This window comes from Penicillium verrucosum, assembly GCF_028828655.1.
Source record: "Penicillium verrucosum strain IBT 35672 chromosome Unknown utg000003l_segment0_segment0, whole genome shotgun sequence".
Lineage (NCBI taxonomy): Eukaryota > Fungi > Ascomycota > Eurotiomycetes > Eurotiales > Aspergillaceae > Penicillium > Penicillium verrucosum.
In genome coordinates this window covers 1,753,492-1,774,768 of record NW_026643212.1, presented here as the reverse complement: position 1 = coordinate 1,774,768, position 21,277 = coordinate 1,753,492, and the positions used below count along the sequence as shown (strand labels likewise).

At 46.3% G+C, this 21,277-nt stretch overlaps 7 protein-coding genes across 7 annotated transcripts; 4 read left to right on the top strand and 3 right to left on the bottom strand.

The window, feature by feature from the left end:
• Positions 1 to 546: 546 nt before the first annotated feature.
• N7516_008365 (uncharacterized protein) lies at positions 547 to 3,118 on the bottom strand (the record flags this gene model as incomplete). Its single annotated transcript, XM_057221084.1, has 6 exons — positions 547 to 878; positions 1,767 to 2,139; positions 2,198 to 2,275; positions 2,326 to 2,617; positions 2,675 to 2,785; positions 2,847 to 3,118. The coding sequence occupies 6 exons, from the start codon at positions 3,116 to 3,118 to the stop codon at positions 547 to 549; spliced, it is 1,458 nt and encodes a 485-aa protein (XP_057071356.1).
• A 1,884-nt stretch (positions 3,119 to 5,002) lies between these two features.
• Positions 5,003 to 6,300, top strand: N7516_008364 (TauD/TfdA dioxygenase family protein; the record flags this gene model as incomplete). Its single annotated transcript, XM_057221083.1, is given in 6 exon segments — positions 5,003 to 5,134; positions 5,194 to 5,352; positions 5,368 to 5,579; positions 5,616 to 5,915; positions 5,967 to 6,105; positions 6,166 to 6,300. The coding sequence occupies 6 exon segments, from the start codon at positions 5,003 to 5,005 to the stop codon at positions 6,298 to 6,300; spliced, it is 1,077 nt and encodes a 358-aa protein (XP_057071355.1).
• Positions 6,301 to 6,843: 543 nt separating this feature from the next.
• Positions 6,844 to 9,509, top strand: N7516_008363 (uncharacterized protein; the record flags this gene model as incomplete). Its single annotated transcript, XM_057221082.1, has 3 exons — positions 6,844 to 7,383; positions 7,444 to 8,902; positions 8,989 to 9,509. 3 exons carry the CDS (start codon positions 6,844 to 6,846, stop codon positions 9,507 to 9,509), a joined length of 2,520 nt encoding a protein of 839 aa, XP_057071354.1.
• Positions 9,510 to 10,068: 559 nt separating this feature from the next.
• Positions 10,069 to 11,206, top strand: N7516_008362 (putative mitochondrial carrier protein (Rim2); the record flags this gene model as incomplete). The annotated part of the gene is made up of 3 exons (XM_057221081.1): positions 10,069 to 10,181; positions 10,233 to 10,944; positions 11,000 to 11,206. 3 exons carry the CDS (start codon positions 10,069 to 10,071, stop codon positions 11,204 to 11,206), a joined length of 1,032 nt encoding a protein of 343 aa, XP_057071353.1.
• A 1,069-nt stretch (positions 11,207 to 12,275) lies between these two features.
• N7516_008361 (uncharacterized protein) lies at positions 12,276 to 13,827 on the bottom strand (the record flags this gene model as incomplete). Its single annotated transcript, XM_057221080.1, has 2 exons — positions 12,276 to 13,681; positions 13,743 to 13,827. The coding sequence occupies 2 exons, from the start codon at positions 13,825 to 13,827 to the stop codon at positions 12,276 to 12,278; spliced, it is 1,491 nt and encodes a 496-aa protein (XP_057071352.1).
• Positions 13,828 to 15,769: 1,942 nt separating this feature from the next.
• On the bottom strand, positions 15,770 to 16,582 carry N7516_008360 (uncharacterized protein; the record flags this gene model as incomplete). Its single annotated transcript, XM_057221079.1, has 3 exons — positions 15,770 to 15,971; positions 16,024 to 16,377; positions 16,452 to 16,582. The coding sequence occupies 3 exons, from the start codon at positions 16,580 to 16,582 to the stop codon at positions 15,770 to 15,772; spliced, it is 687 nt and encodes a 228-aa protein (XP_057071351.1).
• Positions 16,583 to 20,330: 3,748 nt separating this feature from the next.
• Positions 20,331 to 20,916, top strand: N7516_008359 (lysozyme; the record flags this gene model as incomplete). The annotated part of the gene is made up of 2 exons (XM_057221078.1): positions 20,331 to 20,502; positions 20,558 to 20,916. The coding sequence occupies 2 exons, from the start codon at positions 20,331 to 20,333 to the stop codon at positions 20,914 to 20,916; spliced, it is 531 nt and encodes a 176-aa protein (XP_057071350.1).
• Between the last annotated feature and the right edge of the window lie 361 nt (positions 20,917 to 21,277).

Below are 21,277 nucleotides of genomic sequence, written 5' to 3'. Positions count from 1 at the left end.
CTATTGTGGTGAAGCATAGCGACTAGATAACTTTAAGCAGTGGGACGGCTTCCTGATTGACCCTTAGTGACCTTATAAAGTTCCTGACTATACCTGTAAGATGCAATATATGATTTGCTGGAGTCCGAGCTCGGCAGTGACACACGGCATTGGAATGATTCCGAGGTAGTTGGGGTTCTCATAGTTAACTATAAATATGTTGCTGGGTTCCTACAGTGCAATTGAGAAAAAGATGGCCATCTAGTCGACGGGGTTCCATTGTATGCAACGTTGGAAATGAAGCTGAGTTGTGAATGCTGAATTGATCTGTATGCCATTGAGCACACTGTCTTGAGCCTTCCTTTCTTGACTATCTAGAATCTATGCACACAAAAGTTTCAGGACGGAAAATGGACAAAAGCATTGGAGTTATACACAAGCTTCCCCAGGCCCCTTCTAGTCGTGGACCTGTGGGAGGGCAAACAGGTTGTGGCGCCGATGTCGCCTCCATTGGCCTCCCTCAGAGTAGTTCCATTGCCTAGATATGAGAAGCGGTTGATCTTTGCTTCAGGCGTCCGATCCATTTTGAAGTCCTCCCAGCGCGGGTTCTTCATAGCTTCCAAAAGGTGGAAGATAGATAGATCTGTTGTAGATGGCGATAACCGGGCCATCGATGGTACCACGTTTATACCAACTGCGGCAATCTCGAGTCCAAACTGTACGTTCAAGGTACTTCTGGATGTGCTGATTGTACTCTTCGCTGACTTCGTCGTCGACCTCGAAGCTGCGAATACCTTCTGTTTGCATCTTTTCCATCCATTTGTAGATAAAGGTGGCAGTTCCTTGAATGCCGAGAATCGGCGACCCATTTGCCAGCGGTGAATTGGGTCCCACGAAGCCTAAAGATGTCAGTAAAAAGGAACCACGGTGGAAGGGAGAAATAAAAAAGGGAAAGTCTTACAGAATAGACCTTCGGAAGAGATCTTGAGCTTGTCGCTCAGAAAAATAACCTTGGACAACATAGTATTACAGATCGGTAGGAATGAAAATGAAGCTTTTCGTCCCCATACAAATGGCGACATCTCCATCTTTTTGATCGGTTTACAACAATACTGCCGCTCCCCAGAAATGAAAGAGCGTACATATGTACATATTAAGAAAGAAACTACAAAAGAATACCCTTCTCCCGAGGACGGCCACGTCTGGTAAATGAGCACATGAGCCTCATATTTCTGTTGCTGAATTATTATAGCATTAACAGCCCATTCCGAAGTATAACTGACTGGATATGGCCAGTATCAGAAAATCATACAACGAGACATGTCCGTAGATGGAATGGAGATTGATGAGATATGTATTCCAGCTCTAGAAATTGGATATAATCTAACAAAGTATTACATTAACATGAAAAATAAGTGTTTATTGGTATTGTTAGGTTGGGCGGATAAAACACAATCATGACAAGACGACTAAAGCGGGGCAACAATACACTCCAAGCAACACAGAAGAAAAGGAAAGAGACAAAAGATGAGGAGTGCGTTCCGGCACAAGCAACATCCCGGCAAAGCAATGACAAGTTTGTCAGTCTCTCAAGGAACTCCAGGTGCTGGTGGCGGGAAAACAAGTTTTCCTCCCACCGCGGGGTACAAAGGGCCATGTGTCTGGGCAAAAACAGTCAATGGGGGAACACGATTCTGTAGTGATGGATTATGCGGTCCAGGGTTGGTAGCAAGATTCAGATCTGGTAGGGGGAAGTTCATGTCTCGTGGTTGAGACATATACCTCACGGATGCCATTGGGTACACTTGCCACGTATAACGAATCTGACACAATTGGACCGTCTAGTCGGGGGGCTGCACCGGGTGCCCAAGCTCCTGGGGTGAGATTGCAAAAGGTTCTAGTCCAAGCGAACATTCTTTGACGATTGTCATCAAGGAGTGTGACTTCTACCTCAATCACTGACCTGGTTACCTCGCCATTAGCAGTAACCATTCTTGCCAAGCCGACGACCGGTACTCTGTGCCCAAGAGCCATGCTAAAAGGACCAAGAAGCACACTAAGATCGCTTTGGAACATGGTCATTTTACTGCACCCAGTATCGTGGACAAATTCCAACTCGGCAAACCACGCTATTCTTGGAAGGCGGATAGCTAATATCACCTAGATAAAAAGGTTAACAAAGCTTGGAAGTGAGTTGAGCCATAATTATAGATCTTACGCCAATCAGAGATCGAGATGTTGAATGTGGCGTTAGAGTCACCGCTGAAAGGGATCTCTCATTCTCAAGGCCGCAGATCTGATATTATTCATTAGCTAGTCGCTGTGAAACGGTAGGAAACCAATTACCCCTTCCACCCAAAACCCTTTGTCACCCTCGTGGTGGGCATTAATCGTTTCAAGTTCATCCCAGTCAAATGGTCTTGGTTGAGAGATCTGAGCTCCCTTCATCCAATATGTAACAAGACCGGCATTCCAATCAAGCGCGCCTGATTTATATGCTTTCAAGAGAGCCTCGATGTTTTGAAGCTGCTCTTCGTCATCCGTAGTGCTCTCCAGATCTGTCTTCATCATTTGCAATTCATACACCCGTTGAACGGTCTCCCAGCTGAGCTCTTCAGACCCCGGGAACCTCATCCCCCTACAGTATAACAAGGTGAGAATCGGTGCAGAATTAATATCAAGATAGTTGACTCACTCCTTTTTGGCTTTTGCAGCTGTATAGGCCTCTAACCTTTGCTCAAAAACATGGGGCATTATGTTTTCAGCAATTCTCTCATGACATCTTTCGATTTGACCATCAATATCGCTATTAAATTCTAATTAGCTTGTTGTTTGCACACCGACAATTAACTTTTATGTCGTCTCACGTAGTTTCAAGATCGTCTTCATTCATATGCCACCCGCGAGGAAGCTCAGCTGGGTCGGTAATGGGGTCGGTTCCTGTCCGTTTGGCCCATGGTCTGTTTTTCTTTGTCTTCTTCTGCCTAGGTGGCACGACAGCAGCGTAGGTTCTATCAAGGTCTATTTCGTCTATCTTGAGATCCATGCGTGGGGTTGGATCTTGTGGCGAACCCTTTTGCTCGTGGGGAGGTAGTCGCTTCACGCGAGTACTACGTCGAAAGTCGTACCGGGCAGACATGTTGAAGGTAATATTGAAGTTGAGTCTCACAAATTGAAAATGTCTCGATGGGAATGGGCAACCCAGTCGGAGATATAAATATATCAAGACCTGAAGGAATAGAACCAAGCTAAGGAGGAAAATAAAGAAATGCTTTAGAGAATGAGAGAAAACGTACACTTGGGATGGAGTGGATTTGGGCTTAAGGCTTCAAAGACACGGTATAGCTATAACAAAGAATATATCCTCGCGGCTGTAAGCCACAAGACTCGTTTCTTACAACTATATTTCTCTATACGGTCTTCGCTCTCTTTCATTGTGGAGAAACTAGAATGAATGATAGGAAGGCTTTGATGCTCAGCGCGAGGATGCTTTCCCCAACGTCAAAGAACAAAATTAATAGCATCATAGAAAGAAAATTTGAGAAATATGTATATTTAGACCAGTGGAGCGAGTAAAGGTATGGTTGACTATGTTTCTATTTTTGACAACCACGAAATGGGATCGGAGTTCGAGTTTCTTTGACCCAGGTAGACAAATTTCGAGATCAAGGCCGAGTAGAGTGATAGGAATCCAGATATTTCTTTTATTAAAAATGAAAAGTCGTTTCTTTATCTCGTCCTCAAGTACAAATAAAGACGGTCATCACGTGACGGGGAATTCGTGGACCCGTGTGACCTCGATCCCTGAGCTCTTTTATTATTGTAGAATCTACTGAGGGAATGCAGATGGAGAAACCATGCAACTAGATTCTTGATGTAGAAAGTGGACGGGGAGAGAGAAGAGAGAAGGAGAGAGAGAGAGACAAGCTATCTACATGTGTCCCATGTGGTCCCTGGGCCTCAGGCATCCAGGCACCCAACAATTATCAAGTCACTTTTCGAACTCCCCTCTCAATGCAACTGGGATCTTTTCCATGCTTCACCTTGTCTTTCGACATCCTCTCCATCCGGTCAGATGCGAAACGCAGTGTGATGATTTCATCGGACGGGAAGGAGCCGTTTGACTGACTCGTTCCTCCAATCTTCAGACCAGATATCTTGCAGTCGCTCCGCGCCTATTTACTGCACCGAACGTGCGCATGTTTACCTTGAATATCTTCTCATAAGGCCTAGTCGAGCGTCGATGTCCATTTATGACGGAAACATCCCAATGTAGCTCGGTAATGAGAATTTTTGATACTTTGGCTACTTGACCTACTTTTAAATTCACATGTTAAAATATGTGACTGGTCAAGGCTGCGCGGTCCCTCAGTCTAAGTGACAAAGCCTCCTGACAATCCATATTATTCCTCTCGATCCGTACTGCCCTCTCTATAGAATCGGAAAACAAAATTAGAAGGATCAAGTTATTTATCTACGAGGCAAGTTGCATTATAACTCAGAACTCTGCCTGCTTTATGGAACAATGAATGCAAATACTACCTACGATGACGTTTTTACTCTCTAGACTTTTATACCACATTTGTTATTGCTATGGCATACCCTGATATGCAGAATTATGGATATATACTCCACGGTAGCCTTTTGCGGGGTTGTCACTTGCATCATATCACGCGATGTCAGCATTTCAATACCTTCCCCAACCATTGGCAAGGGGACGGTATTATTGTTAGAAATAGCACGTCAGATTTGGTCAGTTGTCGAGTTACGGTGTTAAATTTGTCGTTCTATAGGACGGATATCACGGCATTAATGTTGGTGTGTTCTGTGTACCCGACCTTTTCACTCGATGGCTTGCGACAGTCGCTTGTTGTGTCAGACACGGAGGAGTCCATACGCGATTCTCCAATAAAATGGCGCGAGGTAAATAAAAATTCAGAATCGTTGTTATTTAAGTACTGACTGCACAGAAGTAATTGCTCAAACTTGATAACGAGACAACTTACCAATATCTCAGCACAACATGGCACCATCTATTGCCCAAACCCCCACTGTGGACGTGGTTGTCCCTGTGAAGGCCGCTTCTGGAACAACCGAGGCCAAGGCCAGAGTGAGAAGAATCGTTGACGAGGAAGGGGAAACCACTACTGCCAGCGTAGGTCAAGGTCATGGCTAGGCCTTTGAGTCACTCCACATATCCTGACAACGATGCAGTATCCGAACTACCTGCCTGTATACGACTATGGCAATAAATACCCTCCTCTTGAACCCTTCACCCACGTCGACCACGGGAAAGACGCCTACCCCTCCTTCAAGGATCTCCTCACTAAGGGGTCCAAGATCCAAAAGTTGACTCCGACTACTGGGTCTGAGGTTACAGGCGTTTAGCTAAACAAGCTCACTGCTGCCGGAAAGGATCTGCTCGCTCTGCTCGTCGCCCGACGTAAAGTTGTCGCCTTCAGAGATCAAGATCTCACCGACCTGCCAATCCAAGAGGCCCTCGGTTTTGGAGGCTACTTTGGCCGCCATCATATCCACCCAACTAGTGGAGCTCCAGAGGGATATCCTGAGATTCATCTCGTTCACCGGAACAACAATGCGTGAGAATATGATGAATATCTCGCGACAAAGAACAGCAGTGTCTCATGGCATTCCGACGTTACATATGAGCAACAACCACCTGGTACCACCTTCCTATATGTACTTGATAGCCCTGAAGTAGGTGGGGACACTGCCTTCGTCAACCGAGTTGAGGCCTATAACCGACTTTCGCCAGCGCTCAAGGAGCGTCTTCACGGTTTGAAGGCTGTGCATTCCGGATTTGAGCAGGCTGAGTTTAGTCTGAAACGTGGTGGGGTTGATAGTGAAAACCGAGCATCCTCTTATTCGAACCCATCCGGTCACTGGCGAGAAAGCGCTTTTCGTCAATGGTGGCTGTAAGTATCTTCCCATATTCTTGGAAATGGGGTGTCAGTGCTCACACCAAGACTAGTCACTCGCAGTATTGTCGGACTCAAAAAAGAAGAGAGCGATGCGCTTCTAGGGTTCCTACTGGCCCACGTGGGTCATGGCATCGACTATCAAGCTCGTATTCGATGGGCGCCAAAGACTGTTGTTGTCTGGGATGTGAGTGGTTTCATGAACTATTGATCAACGGTTCAAGATACTAATGTGTATGCAATATAGAACCGTGTCACAGCCCATTCTGCGATTCTTGACTGGACGACTGGGGAGCGTCGCCACTTGGCGCGAATTACTCCCCAGGCTGAACGCCCTTATGAGACACCTTACGTTCCAAAGGAGGGTAAATTCAAGGCTTAAGATTCTATTAGATAGATGTTCAAATACTTCTACCTTCGGGCTCAACGGGCCACTAGGCTCTTAATAGTGCCCAATAGGCACCAAACAATACAAATAGACTTCCGCAAAGCCCAAATTTGGGTCTACATCTCAGGTCCAAGCCCCAAGCCCCATCGTCAATTTTCACAGAGCCGTGATATTCTAGATATTCCGGAGATGAGAGAGGTTTGAAGATACATACCTAGGTATCTTATGAGCTATTGGCATGAAATGTTTGATGCAAATTGTAAAATGGGCGGGGAGATGGGTTATCTATGGGCTTCCTTGGGCTTTGGATGGGCCAAATCCACTGAATATGCATTATCTAACCAATGAGATGCTGGTATTATGACCCTCCGTTTCAATGTCGACTGGCACTATGGAGTATGATCCTCCGTTTACATCCTCTGTTTGCCTACAGCGTCCACAGTTCTCTCACCAAGAAGGTAGGTCAATTCTTCCTCCCTGACCCTGATTCCCCAGAAGCCATCCATTTAACTTCGAATCCATTAACCGTCACTGATCATGTCGCAAAGTCGGGAGTTTAGATCCTCCAAGTTGAGTCTATTCGACTCTGGGCCAAACGGCTTGTCCTTTGCTGCGCCTTCTATTCGCCCAGCTATCCCGTCTACCTCTCGGCAGGTTAACAACCTCTCGTTTGTTCGGCCGTCTAATCCTTCGTCTGCCGCCCCAGATCCCCTTGAACGCTTCCAACGTGTCGGTCCTGGCAAAGGCCAGTATTTCCTTTACGACGCGATGCTCCGCAACGATTGGGTCGACTGGTGGCTGCAGACTGACTACGGATCTCGGAGCAAGATCAACTGGGACTTGCAGAATAGCCGGGCGAAGATCTGGAAGGAGTTTGACCAAGTCGCGCACTCTATTCATGGTACCGCAAAGGTCATGTGTAAGAACTGCTCTGCAATTCTTGAGCACCCTTACACAACTAGTAGGGATGGTCGTCATGGTACCACAACGATGATTCGCCATGTCAATACTGCTTCCTGTCAAAGGACTGCAAGTGGACGCAGGCAGAGGGATGGAATGAAGAGGTTTCTTCAAACGGTATGTAAAGATGTATCTTATCTTTTAAGAATCAACACTACTAACTAGCATTTTAACTAGGGTGACACGACCAAAGAACCTTTCTCGCAAGAGGCATGGGATAATAAACTCCTACGATTCATCACACTCAACCAGCTTCCGTTCAATCTCGTTGAGAATCCAGCCTTCCGTAGCCTCATTTCGACAGCCCAATCCGCCCCAAGCCCTCCGAAAATTCCTTCCGCTGATATAGTTCGACGTCGGCTATTTGCTATTGTCAAAGATCGACAACAAGATACACTCAGGATGCTTCCAGAGCATGCGAAGATCTCGGTTGCATTAGACTGTTGGACATCTCCATTTGGAGACGTATTTATGGCTATCACTGGCTATTTCATCGACGTCGACTGGGTCTACCGCGAGGTGCTGCTCGGCTTCAAACCCCTTCATGGGACGCATTCGGGTGCAAACCTTGGTAATGTGCTTATGAACACGCTTACTGAGTGCGGCATTCAGCACCGAGTCTTTGGATTGACCACTGGCAACGCATCAAATAACAAGACTCTGGTTGATGCTCTTCAACAGTGTTTGCCTAATGATATCAATGTTATCCGAATCCCCCATCTTTCCCATGTGCTCCAATTGAGTTTGAACCAACTGCTTGCGCGTTTAAAAGCAGTCCCACTGAATGATGCCACTGAGATATGGACAGACAGTCAACTCATCCTTGCAAAGGTAAACGCGGCATCTAAGAAGCAAGATATGTCGCATACCTTAAAGAAGGTACGGTATCTTGCTCTTTATATCCGCGGGAGCTCTCAGCGTCGGGACTCCTTTATTGCCATACAACCCCCAGGGCAAGGACTTATGCCGATCCAGGATGTCAGAACTCGATGGAATTCAACGTTTTTAATGCTACGCCGGGCAAAGAGACTCCGCGTCTTCATCATGAAGTACTGTGAGCAGTCTGACTGCAAAGACTTCGCGCTTAATGATGATCAATGGCGCCAAATTGACTACCTTCTATATATCACTGAGCCGTTCTCTGATTTTATCCTTGCCATTTCAAGGAGCCGAGAGGTGACATCGCATCTTGTCTTTCCAATCTACAATAGGTTGTTTGAGCATCTTGAGAAGTCAATGACGCAGCTACGGCGCAAAAAGGTCCTTTGGAAACAGCAGATGCTTAGCTCTCTCGAAGCTAGCCATGCTAAATTACGTCACTACTACAAAGAGATTGATGAAATGCGCGGACATATCTATGCGGTTTGTACGATGCTATCGCCAGATAGTAGATTTCAGTTATTCCTTTCTGATGACTGGGTGGATTCCAAAGAACTCCGTGATCAGTATCGAGTGGCGTTCCGAGATGCCCTCACTCCTATCCAGGAACGTCTCACTAGTGCCCAAGGCCCACAGGGGCCTTCCTCGGAATCGGCATTGACATCACTACTTCGTAAGGCTGGAAAACTGAAGCCTCACTCCAAATCAAAGCTGGGCCCAGTCATGGATGACGAGATGACGCGGTACCTCGACGGTAGTAAGTTGAACCCTTCCATTCATATCATGGCCATCTCCATGTCTATCTCTATAGCCATCCATCCACTTGATACTAATTTCATATAGATGTGACTGATTCAGAACCGCTCTCCTTTTGGAGAGAGAATCAATCCCGTTTTCCAGCCATTGCTGCACTTGCAAGGGATGTCCTTGCAATCCCCGCAACGGGCGCTGGGGTAGAACGTCTCTTCAACACTGCACGAGATATCTGCCGCGATCGCCAACTGAATTCTGATGATATTGAAGAGCTGATGCTATTCCACTGCACATCAAAGTTTGACCTTGATGCCCAGGTGGCAAAAGAGGTAGCAGAAGACCTGTCATCTGATGAGATTGACATGTTGAGAGAACAAAGTGTTGAGAAACCGAATGATTTCGATGCTGAAGAGATCAGTGACACCGAAGAGCAGGGTGATGGACCTGGTTCTGGGTCTGGGGATCTGATCGAACTTGACGATGACGATGACGATGACGATGGGGTTGACCATGGCGATGCTACTATCAGATTTACTGCTGCCCCGTCTCAGGCATGGACATCGGGGAGGAAGAGGAAGCATGTTGAGGATGATTTGTACGAACGTTATTAGATTCATGTAGATGGTTTAACCTCTACTGATATCTAACTCATCTATCTCATTAGTTGATCTTATCAATCTCATTAAACAGTGAATTCATCGATTCTCACGAGAAACTCAGTCAACTGGGGGCCTCAGACGGTAACTTAAATACCCGGCGTCAATGATGCCTGAATGCCTGAGTCTTGCCTTATTCCTGCCTGAATATAGACCGCTTCCAGGCATCGCTTTATTCGGACCGGAATAACACGGCCCGATGGATATGTTCAAATGAAGCTTTTTACGCTAGTATAGCCCCTGTAACTTTTGTAAAAAATGTAAGGGCCGGTAATAACTTGATTTATCACTACAATTTATGGAGGTTTGTATATTTAGGGAATTAAATGTGCAAAACCCTGAGATTACCTAGGCTAAAGTTGGCCTGGGGAATTATTGATGTTGGGGGTTAACCACGTGATGATAACGACCATGCACGTGATTCTGCATTCAATCGCGGAAAATCGTATCGCCGAAAAAAAGTGTCCAGACTCGTGCTTCGCGATCCCAATCTTCATCAAAACACCACGCAAATATGGAGGGTAAAGCTCAGGCTCGGTATGGTCCTACAGAAGGAGAGGAGCAAAGTGTCCCTGTTCTCACCACCAAGAAGGCTGTCAGTTCCTGGGTACACCTTCTTGCGGGCGCGTATGTCTTCTCCAGCTACCATCATCTTTGATTCTTCTGACATTGATCCAGGAGCGGCGGAATGGCTACTGCGATAGTAACTTCGCCTCTTGATGTCTTACGAACACGTCTTCAGTCCGACTTTTACCAACCACAAAATAGGGGCTCCGATGCCTCCTCACGCCCTGTTCAACGATCAAATCATAAAACGCTCCGGATTATCAACTCCATCTATCGTGCTGAAGGATGGCGGGCTTTCTTTCGAGGCCTCGGTCCAAGCATGGCGGGTGTAGTCCCGGCGACCGCGATCAAGTTTTACGTATATGGCAATTGCAAACGCGTTGGGGCTCAACTCATGGGACACACGGAAGACTCCGCTATGGTCCACGCTCAAGCCGCAATCTGCGCAGGTCTCGCAACTTCTACGGCAACGAATCCAATATGGCTTGTCAAAACACGACTACAACTTGACAAAACACAAACAAACACCGGTGGTCCTTCGGCTCGTCGATATCGCAATAGCATTGATTGCATCCGGCAAGTCATGCGGACTGAGGGGCTAGGTGGCTTTTACAGAGGATTGAGCGCCAGCTATCTGGGCTCGATTGAGACGGCTCTACACCTGGTGCTCTATGAACAGTTGAAAACTCGGCTCAATCAATCATTAGAAGCTACCGAGGGACCACGGACTCCCTTCTGGAACGAAGTTTTCCATTGGGTTAGTACTAGTGGTGCCGCGTCTTCCGCTAAGCTGGTGGCAGGTCTAATGACATATCCTCATGAGGTGCGCCACTCTTAAGGCAATTGTTTTGGTCTCACACTCACACTTGAATTCTTAGGTTATCCGAACACGATTACGCCAGGCACCTGTGGAACATGGCCAGCCCAAATACACCGGCCTAGTACAATGCTTCCGTACTATCGCCAAAGAAGAAGGTATGGCGGGCCTGTATGGAGGCCTCGCTCCCCACATGCTCCGTTCTTTGCCCTCAGCTATCATCACGCTTGGCGTATATGAATTTGTGCTGAGGGTTACTGGTGCTTAGGTCAAAGCACAACTCTGTACACTACCGATAGATCTAGTTCTTTTTCTTGGGAGGGAGATCATTAGACATTCTTGTATCATATTCCTGTATTATATTTGGCGTGGCTTATCTCAATTACATAATCTCATCTTTCACAGCCCCGGGGGGTTGCGTTACTTTAGAATATTCCATCTTATTGATAAATTTCATTCTCATTCCAATACCTCCTTCATTGTGTTCAGAACCGCTCTTCTCCCGAGGACTGATTATTATTGTAGCGTTAGTAGAGGCTCAGTTTGCCCTACTACGCCTCGGAGCACCCGTAAAGCCATGTTTAAGGGGATTTGAGGCGCTTTTCCGTTCTGGATCTATCGAGTTCGATGACGAAGACAAGTCTCGGTATTCCAACATCTTCCGATCCTTTCCTCTCACGATTATTGACTATTCACATTCACCTTGATCGTCCGGCAGCAAAGGCCCACGCGTTGTTGGTCAACTACGGCGCCAGTGATGAAGCATGTTTGGATGTGATTTTTGGTGTTGTCCAACCTGAAGGGAAACTTCCTTTCGATTTGTCCTCGCTGGAGGAAGCCGTGCGGTCCTCTCGCTCTGATATGTCTTTTGACACGAGAAGTCCGACCTCCCCCTTTGGAGATGAACTACAATACGGATCTTGCTCTATAGATATATAATTTTAGAATGCTATGTGGACATAGTTTGTAGGAAGTTTCATGCTGTTGGCCTAAGGCCAGGATTCACCACTCTATCTCTACCGTCTGCGCCATAACTCCTAATATGGTCAAATGGCGCGAGGTTCTAAGCCACCCGAATAATCCGATGACCATACAATTATAAAGAAAGACCGCTCGACGTAAATGTCCTAGCTACCTTCCCGAATTGTACCATTGCGAGGATTAGGCCCCTGTCGGGGTCTTGTCGTATCGGGAGCTTCTTCGGACGTTCCGTAGGAAGAGTCCTAACAACAGTAAGGATTCCAATATATACGCGCACAATAATCAGAATCAGTGATATATTTTGACAAAATATGAAATAACAAAATGGACAGCCAGGGGAGACAAACCTAACTACCTCAAGAATTGAACCACATCTTAGCAATTCGCCACCCCTGTCCGTAGTGGACATCAATATAATACCTCCAGGAACTCATCCCAACATGAATAGCCTGACATTCCCAGTCAAGGGTGACTGACGCGTAAGGATGTAAACTGAGTCTATCTACGATATCCTCAATAAGTAGGCCCCCAACAACAATCTCACAAAAGGAGAGCAATGAAAGGATGGCAATTGGTCCTGGATCTCCCCATCGTAGATCGCTAAGAGGCGAACTATTGCCTCTCTCGAAAAGTCCAACGGTCATCATAAAGACAGGGGCAAGGGCCGCAAATGTCAACGTCGAGAAAATAAACCAGACAGCGAATACTGAGTATGGATGCTCACCGGTGAATTGATACAGAGGATCAACGAACAGCCAATTGCGAGAGCAGATCTCTGTCGCTGAGCAAGTCGAGGCTCCGGGCGCAGCGTTGATTTGAGACTGCACGCAATCGTAACTTGGATTTGGCGCACGTTGGCCCCATACAGAAGAACCAAGTAAATCGATGGGAAAATTGACATGCGCCACGTAGCACGAAGCAATATACTGTATCACCGCTAGGATGTAGAAGATCCACCGTGTAACCAGCTGCCCACGACGGTTTTTCCCAAATGCGCATGAAAATGGATGAAATCTGAACAGACCGGCATATTTCCAGGGGATGACCCAGCCGACTACAAAGGGTGTGGCAGCGCTCTCTGGAGCGGCAACCAGTTTCCCAAATGAAATCCACCACCAGACGAACGAACATAGATCGGCAATAATAAACGGCCAACTGTACCAATGTATATCACGGAGCCCTTTGCAGGGCTTATTTTCCGGGCTATACAACGCTTTCTGCTGTAGCCAAAGCTGTACCAGCGATCCTACTAGAAAGCCAGCAGATGCGGCCCAGCTAGTGAGGACAGTCGGCAAAAAGGCCAAATCGCGCGGAGTAGACGGAATGACTTTGTACTCATCAAAGCAGCTGATGGCTTCGCACCAGTCCCCGATTAGGTTGCTGTCATTGTTGTATACCAGATCACTGCTGAGGAACCCGACGTTATTGTCCCTGAAACCAGTTATATCATCAGTGACGGATGCATTCAGAGCGACCCGTATAGCGGCACAGTCTGTCGTAGATGCCGGTGTACTGTAGCATTCCTCAAATCGAGTGTTTTTGTAGAGAGCGTATTTTGGGCTGTCTGGGCTTGGGCTGTCGGGGTTGTAGCCGCCAAAATTGGGGGATTTGACAGCGAACATGACGGTGAAAGCTATCGCGACTCCCATGAAGCCGATCATTAGGAAGATGGCAGTCCCTATAAGTCCCCAAATGGCATTTCGCTTCAACTTTGTGTTCACCTTCTTCGGTATCGGAGGGAATTTGCAATCGACGACGATACCTAAACAAATATTAGAGGGTGTATTTCGAAAGGCAGTAAAGAGTGAAGCATAAGTACATACGTCTGCCAGAAGCAGTGTGGTTATTTTGGATTCGACCATACTCATAGTCCGTTGACCCTGTCCGGAGATTCGCCAGTCGCGGCATGATGGAGAGGCAGGATGGTTATTCTGGCTTAGAAGTCATAAATCCAAGGAGAGCTACCGAGTTATACAAAATATTCATTCTAATTTTTCCCACGGTTAGAGTGAAATAGGATGCCAAGCTCAACCTTGCGGCCAGGCCGGAATGCGCCTATGTTGTATTCATATTTAGCCTGCAGCTCGTATATATACTATATAGCCTTTAGACCCTAAAAAGCGAAGTGCAAGCCTCCACCAACATCTCCGCCCGGCAATGCAACCCCAATGCAACCCGATCAACTGAAACAAATAGCACCAAATAAGGCAATGTCAACTCGCTGGCGTCGACATTTCAGCCGCAAGCCTCCCTCTCATGCCTTCTGGTGAGTTGCTCGGGCAAGTCGGTTCTTTGCTCGGACTGATCACTCCCCACCGGGCTCCCAAACCCCAATATGGTAAAATAACGTAGTTCCTCGGAGCCAGTTCCTTAAAATATTCTAATCTAACCGTCCCAGCCACTTAATGTTCAATAAGTCTGACTCTCTCGAATCCTGGCAACTTCTAGATTGTGGTTTGTCCGAAGTACCTTCGAGATACCGAATTAGTCCACACGCAGCGTCGCCGTAGATCAACACTTAATTTGGTGAGGTGCAGTGCGCCATAATCGTCCACCTGCCCGGTGTTAGTGCACCACATACACCGGATTTTCAACAAACAAAATGCATTTCAAAACCACTATTTACAAATAAATACCAAGACTGCTGCCATTGCAGCCTCACGTTCAGCCTTAGCTAAATCCCTTGCTTATTGAGCCTATACTTCGACTTGTGACTATAACTAGATTCTATTCGTAGTATAGCCCGCTAGATTTTACTATTTTTTATTATTACTATACTCCCCGAAATCTATAATATTGGCTATATATTTCAACGTTGGGCCATGCTTGGTACATATTTTACTCGTGATAAAGCGAGGTTGGAGAGATGAAAATGGAGGGGAGAAGGATACTTGTAGCTTTTTTCGGTTATGATAGAAAATGTACCTTTTGCTGTACGGGCTGAATATCCCGCTCCGCCTTTCCTAATTTAGATATAAAAACTGCTATGAGTGCGGGTGAGAAGCCTAGAGACTTGGGTGAGAGAGGTGAGAATGGGGCTCACCTGGGTGGTATTTGTAGGGAGTAACTCATTCAGAGCTTATGCTCATCCTAAGCAAAAGAAAAAAAACCAATATCCAGTGTCCTTCTTTTTGCTCTACTTAAGTGTGCTTTAGATTTGTTTTTAGATTTGAAAATACCCACCCAAAAGACTTCCAGAATGCACTCGAAGAGTTCATAACTAGCACTTATCCTATTACTTGTATTTAGACAAAACAAGAAGGAACACGAAGATAGTACCATATGTCACCTCAAGCCAGCGCCCACTACGCCAGAAACTTCATCCCTTATTGAGATAGACTGTAGTGGCCACATTTGTAACCAGAACCGTATTTAGTCTGCTCCTCCTCCTCCTCCTCCTGTCCTCCTTGTTTTCCCTATTCCTTAGTTGCACTATCCTCTCTTTCTGATTTAATGTATTGTTATACTAAATATTCGAATATATCATAGGAGAAAAATATTATTTGGTAAGTAACCTACACTCAATCAGGAAGAGAACGGAGAGTCCGAAAATGGCGGCCACCTTCGTAGGGTGATACGCTGCCAGGTATATACAAGGATACAAGAACGCTATACAGGTCACAACATAAGAGCCGAGCCTACCTTCTTATACAGCTATGCACATAACACTATTAACATGATACTATTGGTTATTGGCGCATACGAAGACTTTCCAATTCCGCAACGGTTATCCGCGCAACTGTGGAGACGGGAGCCATATGTGGCAGCTAGCGTATCGCTTATACACCGGCGTTTTCCATGACACTTCACAGCTCAATGACATTGGAATTGGTCACATTTGGGTAAGTTGCTAACCCTGCACAAACGGACACCCGCTACTGCTACCCTCGCTGCTAATCTGGTCCTCTTTGCTAATTTGGCGAAACATTGCCATAGGGTCATACCAGACATCAAGACTCTGTACCTGTAGTTTATCATTGACCTTGGCCACTATAATTCCTTCAATGTCAATCGGGCCACCGTGCGCTTGGATCTTGACCTTCTCAGAGGAGCTAGGATTGTAAGCATAAAACCAAATGATCGTGGAAAGTAGTGACCAGGTACCTATTGTATCCCACGTAATCGTTCTTCATCTCGCCCCAATGTCTCCACCGAAAGGCAACAACGGGAGGACCAGAGTATACTTCAAGTACCTCCCAAGCAAACGTTGGCATCATCCGCTTAAATGACTTGTGCGAATCGTTGAAATTGTTGTGTGCAGGATCATAATACTGACTCGCGGTCAGGAGAGCATTATAGGTCCCCACTTCTAACATATGGTGACCTGTTCGTCTTTCACCACCATTCAGGGAAACTGTGTATACGGCCTGATCTATGGTACGCCAGTCGGATAGGTCTGTCTTGAAGGAGGCTTCGATTTCCCAATTCTTCACGAGATTTTCGACTAGGAAAGGGAGACTGCCGGGTTCGTGGGTCTTTGTCTTAGCTGTATGATGTAAGTAATAGAATTTAAAATTCAGATGATTAGGAACAAGAGGGGAGTGCTTTTTTCATAAAAGGCTCTTGTCTTGGAGTAATCCGGAGCATTGCCATGGCGCCAGGCTGCACTGATGTCTTTAAGGACAGCATCTGGATCAAGCACGTAGTCAGGTAATTCACTCATTGTGAATTTTATCAGAGCGAGAACCCAGCAAGAAAATGAGACAGAAAGGACTGAGACAGGGAAATGTCGATTTTATATGGCTCCTCTCCCGTCACTCCCCGAGTCAATGAATAATCCCAGACAGAGACAGGGATATGGCCCCCCACTAGGCCTTAAACAGGAACCGAGGCTTTTGTTATGGTCTAGTGGCAAAATTGGCTGTATCCTTTTATAGGCCCGGATTGTTCTAAATGCTCTTGAGTACTAGTTGGTTTCAATCGAAGCATACACAATTGTTAGGTTCCTTCACACTTGTACGAGCCTATAATCGAACCTGAGGATATATAATGGACGGAAGAGCCATGCGCGGATTCGTTTCTAAAAAAGGAGTGACCCGATGAACCTGATTTGAAGACAATAGTATATAGTTATACAAATGTTACAGGGAGTCCTGACAAATCGACATCCCCTAGGAGATTTCTCAGACTGGGATATGGACCCCCAGTAAACAGGAACCGAGGGTTTTGTTATGGTCTAGTAGTAAATTTTGCTGTAACCTTTCCCCATCTTAGTCCACGACATTTTTGGTTAGTGGGATCTTGGAATGAACCAATCAGGTTAAATCTAACAAGAATATAAATATATACATGGCCAATCTGTAACATAGTATTTCCGCTTTATCCGCCCCGGTTTATATATTAAATCTCGTCTCACGTAGCCCTTTTACCCCGTTTGTACGGAGTTCGCCGTACCTCGTTATTAATTTGTTCATAATTCGTTCCTACCTCTTATTACCCACACTCACTATAAGACAGATTTTCTTGCCACTTATTATTCCAGGATCCTCGAGAATTAACCGTGTAGAGTAATAGAGTAATAGACTTGTATGTACTCCGTAGCTAGTAGTCGGGTAAGCACTGCCTTGGCGTGGAACAGGTCAGTGCAATGTGTCTCACGGGTTGGGTGAGAATCAATCTATAACTAGCGGACGTGCACCGTTCTCACCCCGCCCCGCATAACTCCGAACGCGGTAATTGATTCTTATCGGATTGTTCTCTATAATGCTCTTTCGTCCTAATCTTGTACATACGGACCATAGGGTGTGGAAAACAGGGCTGTCCGCTCAGCCGTACTTAAGCCACATATTTTGCACGGCCAATACTCAATATGCCCTTAGCACCTAAGCGGCACTCTAGGGTGAGTGCGGTGATATGGGGGAGAAGTCTTGAGACCGGGGTGAGAGAGGTGAGAACGGGGTGACAGTTCTCATGCTGTGCTATTCCTCCAACATTCTCCTTGCGCCAAACTCCTCCCTTCCATGCTCGCAGAATTTCGTCGATACTCCATACCCCACTACGACCTTTATGACGAGGTCTCTCAATTACTCGGCCCGATAAATTGAACTAGACACTTTCCATTGGCATCTTCCAATGCTGTGATTCCTTTTTTCAAAACCTATCTTTGTCTCCCCCCAGATGAGCCACACAACCTCCCCTCCCAGGATACTTTCAATGGAGGTGTCGAGCAGGGATGACAGCGAGTACAGAGTTTTAGTTGGGGGTCTGGTCAGATATCTGATCATTGGCGTCGGTACATTCGAACGGCCAACGCTTTCTATGTCCCTCTGTCAGTCGAGATCCGTCGAGCGGTGGACTCGCATTGAATCTACAGTACAAAGCCTTCATCGGCATACCATACCTTTGGCATCCTATGTTGGTTGACTATCTTGAGTTGAAACGAATCAAGCAGTTAACCGCTACCACGTACGAAGCAACTCCTCGGCCCTTGAATAGCCCGGTCCGCATTTGCGGGCCAGATTCGTAGCCACGAGTTCCTCTAACGATTTGATGGGTACGGGGATTGACATGACGGAAATTAAACAAAGACCGAATATCAAGGAGGTAGCATATCTCGTAGACAATCTCAAGCGGTAACGATTGGAGATTTCCAAGGGTTGAGATACTAGGTAGTAGCACGGATTATTCAAAGCAGCGAACTGCGTACCTGGTTATGGTCGTGGGCATTTGTTCGGGCCACCGCTAGATCAAAGTCTCCATTTCGGACTTGTAAGTGGATGCCGCTGCTTTGCCTGGTTCCATAGTAGGTGCCAGGAATTGGTCTCTAGAACCGTCGTGCAGTACTAAATTTTGATTGTGGAGTTCGGACGTTATATCTTGAGAGAGAGTAGAATCATTGTCATTTGGTGTCAGGGTTGTATTGCTGGTCAAAATCGTTGGGGTGTCATAGCCACTGGTTTTGGGTCACGGAGGAAAAGCATGGCCTTTAGCAAATATCATACTAAACAAGGCAGTACGAAGGATGCGAGACCCACATCAGGGAAGTCGTAATTCGAAGAGAAACTGGAAGAGGGACAGTGTTGGTCTGCCTATATTTGCGGTGACAAATTGTAATCACGTGAACACGTGGAGTATTTCCACAAAAACCGCCAAATTTCCTTACGACAGTCATTCGAGGACGTTATCGAGGACGTGATTGAGGACGTGATTAAGCACGTGGTCGAGGACAAAATCGTGTATATGAAGGTATATAAGAAGCAGGATGATGAATATATAGAGTATCAAGGCAGTAATCAGGCAGAAATGTACGATTTTTCCTGATCAAAATGCAGTGTTTTTTACTATGTAAACAAGAAATATATGGCGGTGGCGAAATAAATGGCAGAAAACTCTATACTGGCAGAAAGTATGGCAGAAACCAGCGTCGCACCCTATTAGGAAGGCGGTACTGAAGCTTCACGCATATTAAAACAGCGGTTATTCTACCAATTCCCTAATTATAATATGTTGGGTGCCTGGATGAATGCCTGAATCCCTAAGGCACACAGACCCACATGATGACAGATCCATAACTATACCTAGGTAGATAGTCTCTCTCTCTCTCCTTCTCTCTTTCTCCTCTTTGTCCAACTCAATCATTAAGAATCTATCTGCTTGGTTTCTTCATCAATATTCCATCAATAGATTCTACATTATAATACCACTTAATTTCATAAAATTGATATTAATGTATGGAGCGAGGAGTTACAATTCACTTGCAAGTATTTAGAATGCTGTCGTCCAGGCATTGTGGTGTAATTTCAGAAATCTTCTCCACTAATATCAGCATTTATGGGTCGAACCTCCTTGGCATTCGTCGGGACAACGATCGATCGACACATCACGTAGGCATGGGGCCGAGGTTCTCGTTCTGATTTGCTATTACTTGACCTGAGATAAACAGGGTCAATCGGCTGGGGTGTTGGTGGTTGCCATTAAGCGTGATCAGCACCAGCGTGGCTTGTCTCAACACCTCGGCCACAATGCTTCGTCCGTTGTAGTTACTGGTTATTACTACTTTAGGAAGCAATTTGCGAGCTGGAGTTTTATTTAGATTAATCACAGGGTGGGTCGCGTATTTTCGAACAATCGCTTCACGTTCACCCTGACCATGGGGATTGTCCATCTCAATATGTTGTAAGACAATGATCCGCAGGGCTATACGAGATCTTCCAGTCAACTCCCTCTTATCTACACCAATGGAGTGAAACTGCAAATGACAGTATTGGCAAGGAGCTCGAAGCAGGAGAACGAGCTGATACCAGCCGGGTCTCAAGGGCGATTGATCATGGGCCTGAGAGCCAGAATTCAAATATAAAAAGCAGGCCTTCAACCCTCTACAAAGGGCCCATCATTCGGAACCAAGTCTTCAATTAATAAGATCATTGCAAAAGTCACAAACAACGCAAGTCACCTACCTCCATACAATCAATATGAAGTTCTACTCTGCTGCCGTTGCCCTCTTCGCCGCTGGCGCTATTGCATTGCCTACCACCGAGATAGAGAAGCGTGCCTCTGTCAACTCCGGTGCCCTCGACCTCATTGGAGAATTGGAGGGATTCCGCAGCAACTTCTACACTGACACTGTCGGCCACCAGGCTATCGGTAAGTCTATTCTAGCTCTATTGAATCGATAATACGGAGCGTTAACAATTTACAGGTTACGGCCACGATTGCCCCGCTAACGGCGATTGTGGCAGCATCAATGCACCCATCACGAAGACCGAAGGCAAGAAGCTACTTGCCAAGGACATTGATACCTATGAGAGCTGTGTGTGCAAGCTGGATAATGCCAAGGACCTCAATGCGAACCAGTATGGTGCGCTGGTTAGCTTTGCCTTCAACTCGGGCTGTGGTGGCGTGCAGACTTACTGGCACACTGCGATGTCTGAGAAGAACTTCAAGGGCATCTGCGAAGCTCTTCCTAACACAAATACCCTCAACGGCATGCTGAACAACCGCCGCAAGGCGGAGGGTGACTTCTGCTCCAAGGCTACCGACCAGAAGTCCGGTTGCTGAGGGATTTAATGTTGACAGTGGGGATGTGTAAATTTGGATATATCCTAAATTCCTGACAACTTTTATGTTTGTGGCTTTCTCCGTCGTTACAGATTGTTCAGATATTTTGCAATGTCTGGAGTATACTAGGGATCTCGATGGCATTACGCCTCTCGATAGTCCTTGCGTAGGGAAGCGTTTAGTAGTAATAGTAAGCGATCCCTTCCGGGGGCCCTTCCGGGGGACCCCTCCCGGGGGAGGGGCGGCCGAAGGCCGCCTAGTAATAACTATCTCCTTTTTATCTACTATCTATTCTCCCCTCTCTATAACTACGTCTTCTAGTCTTACCCTTTACTATTCCCGTACGCCTACTCTAGCCGCT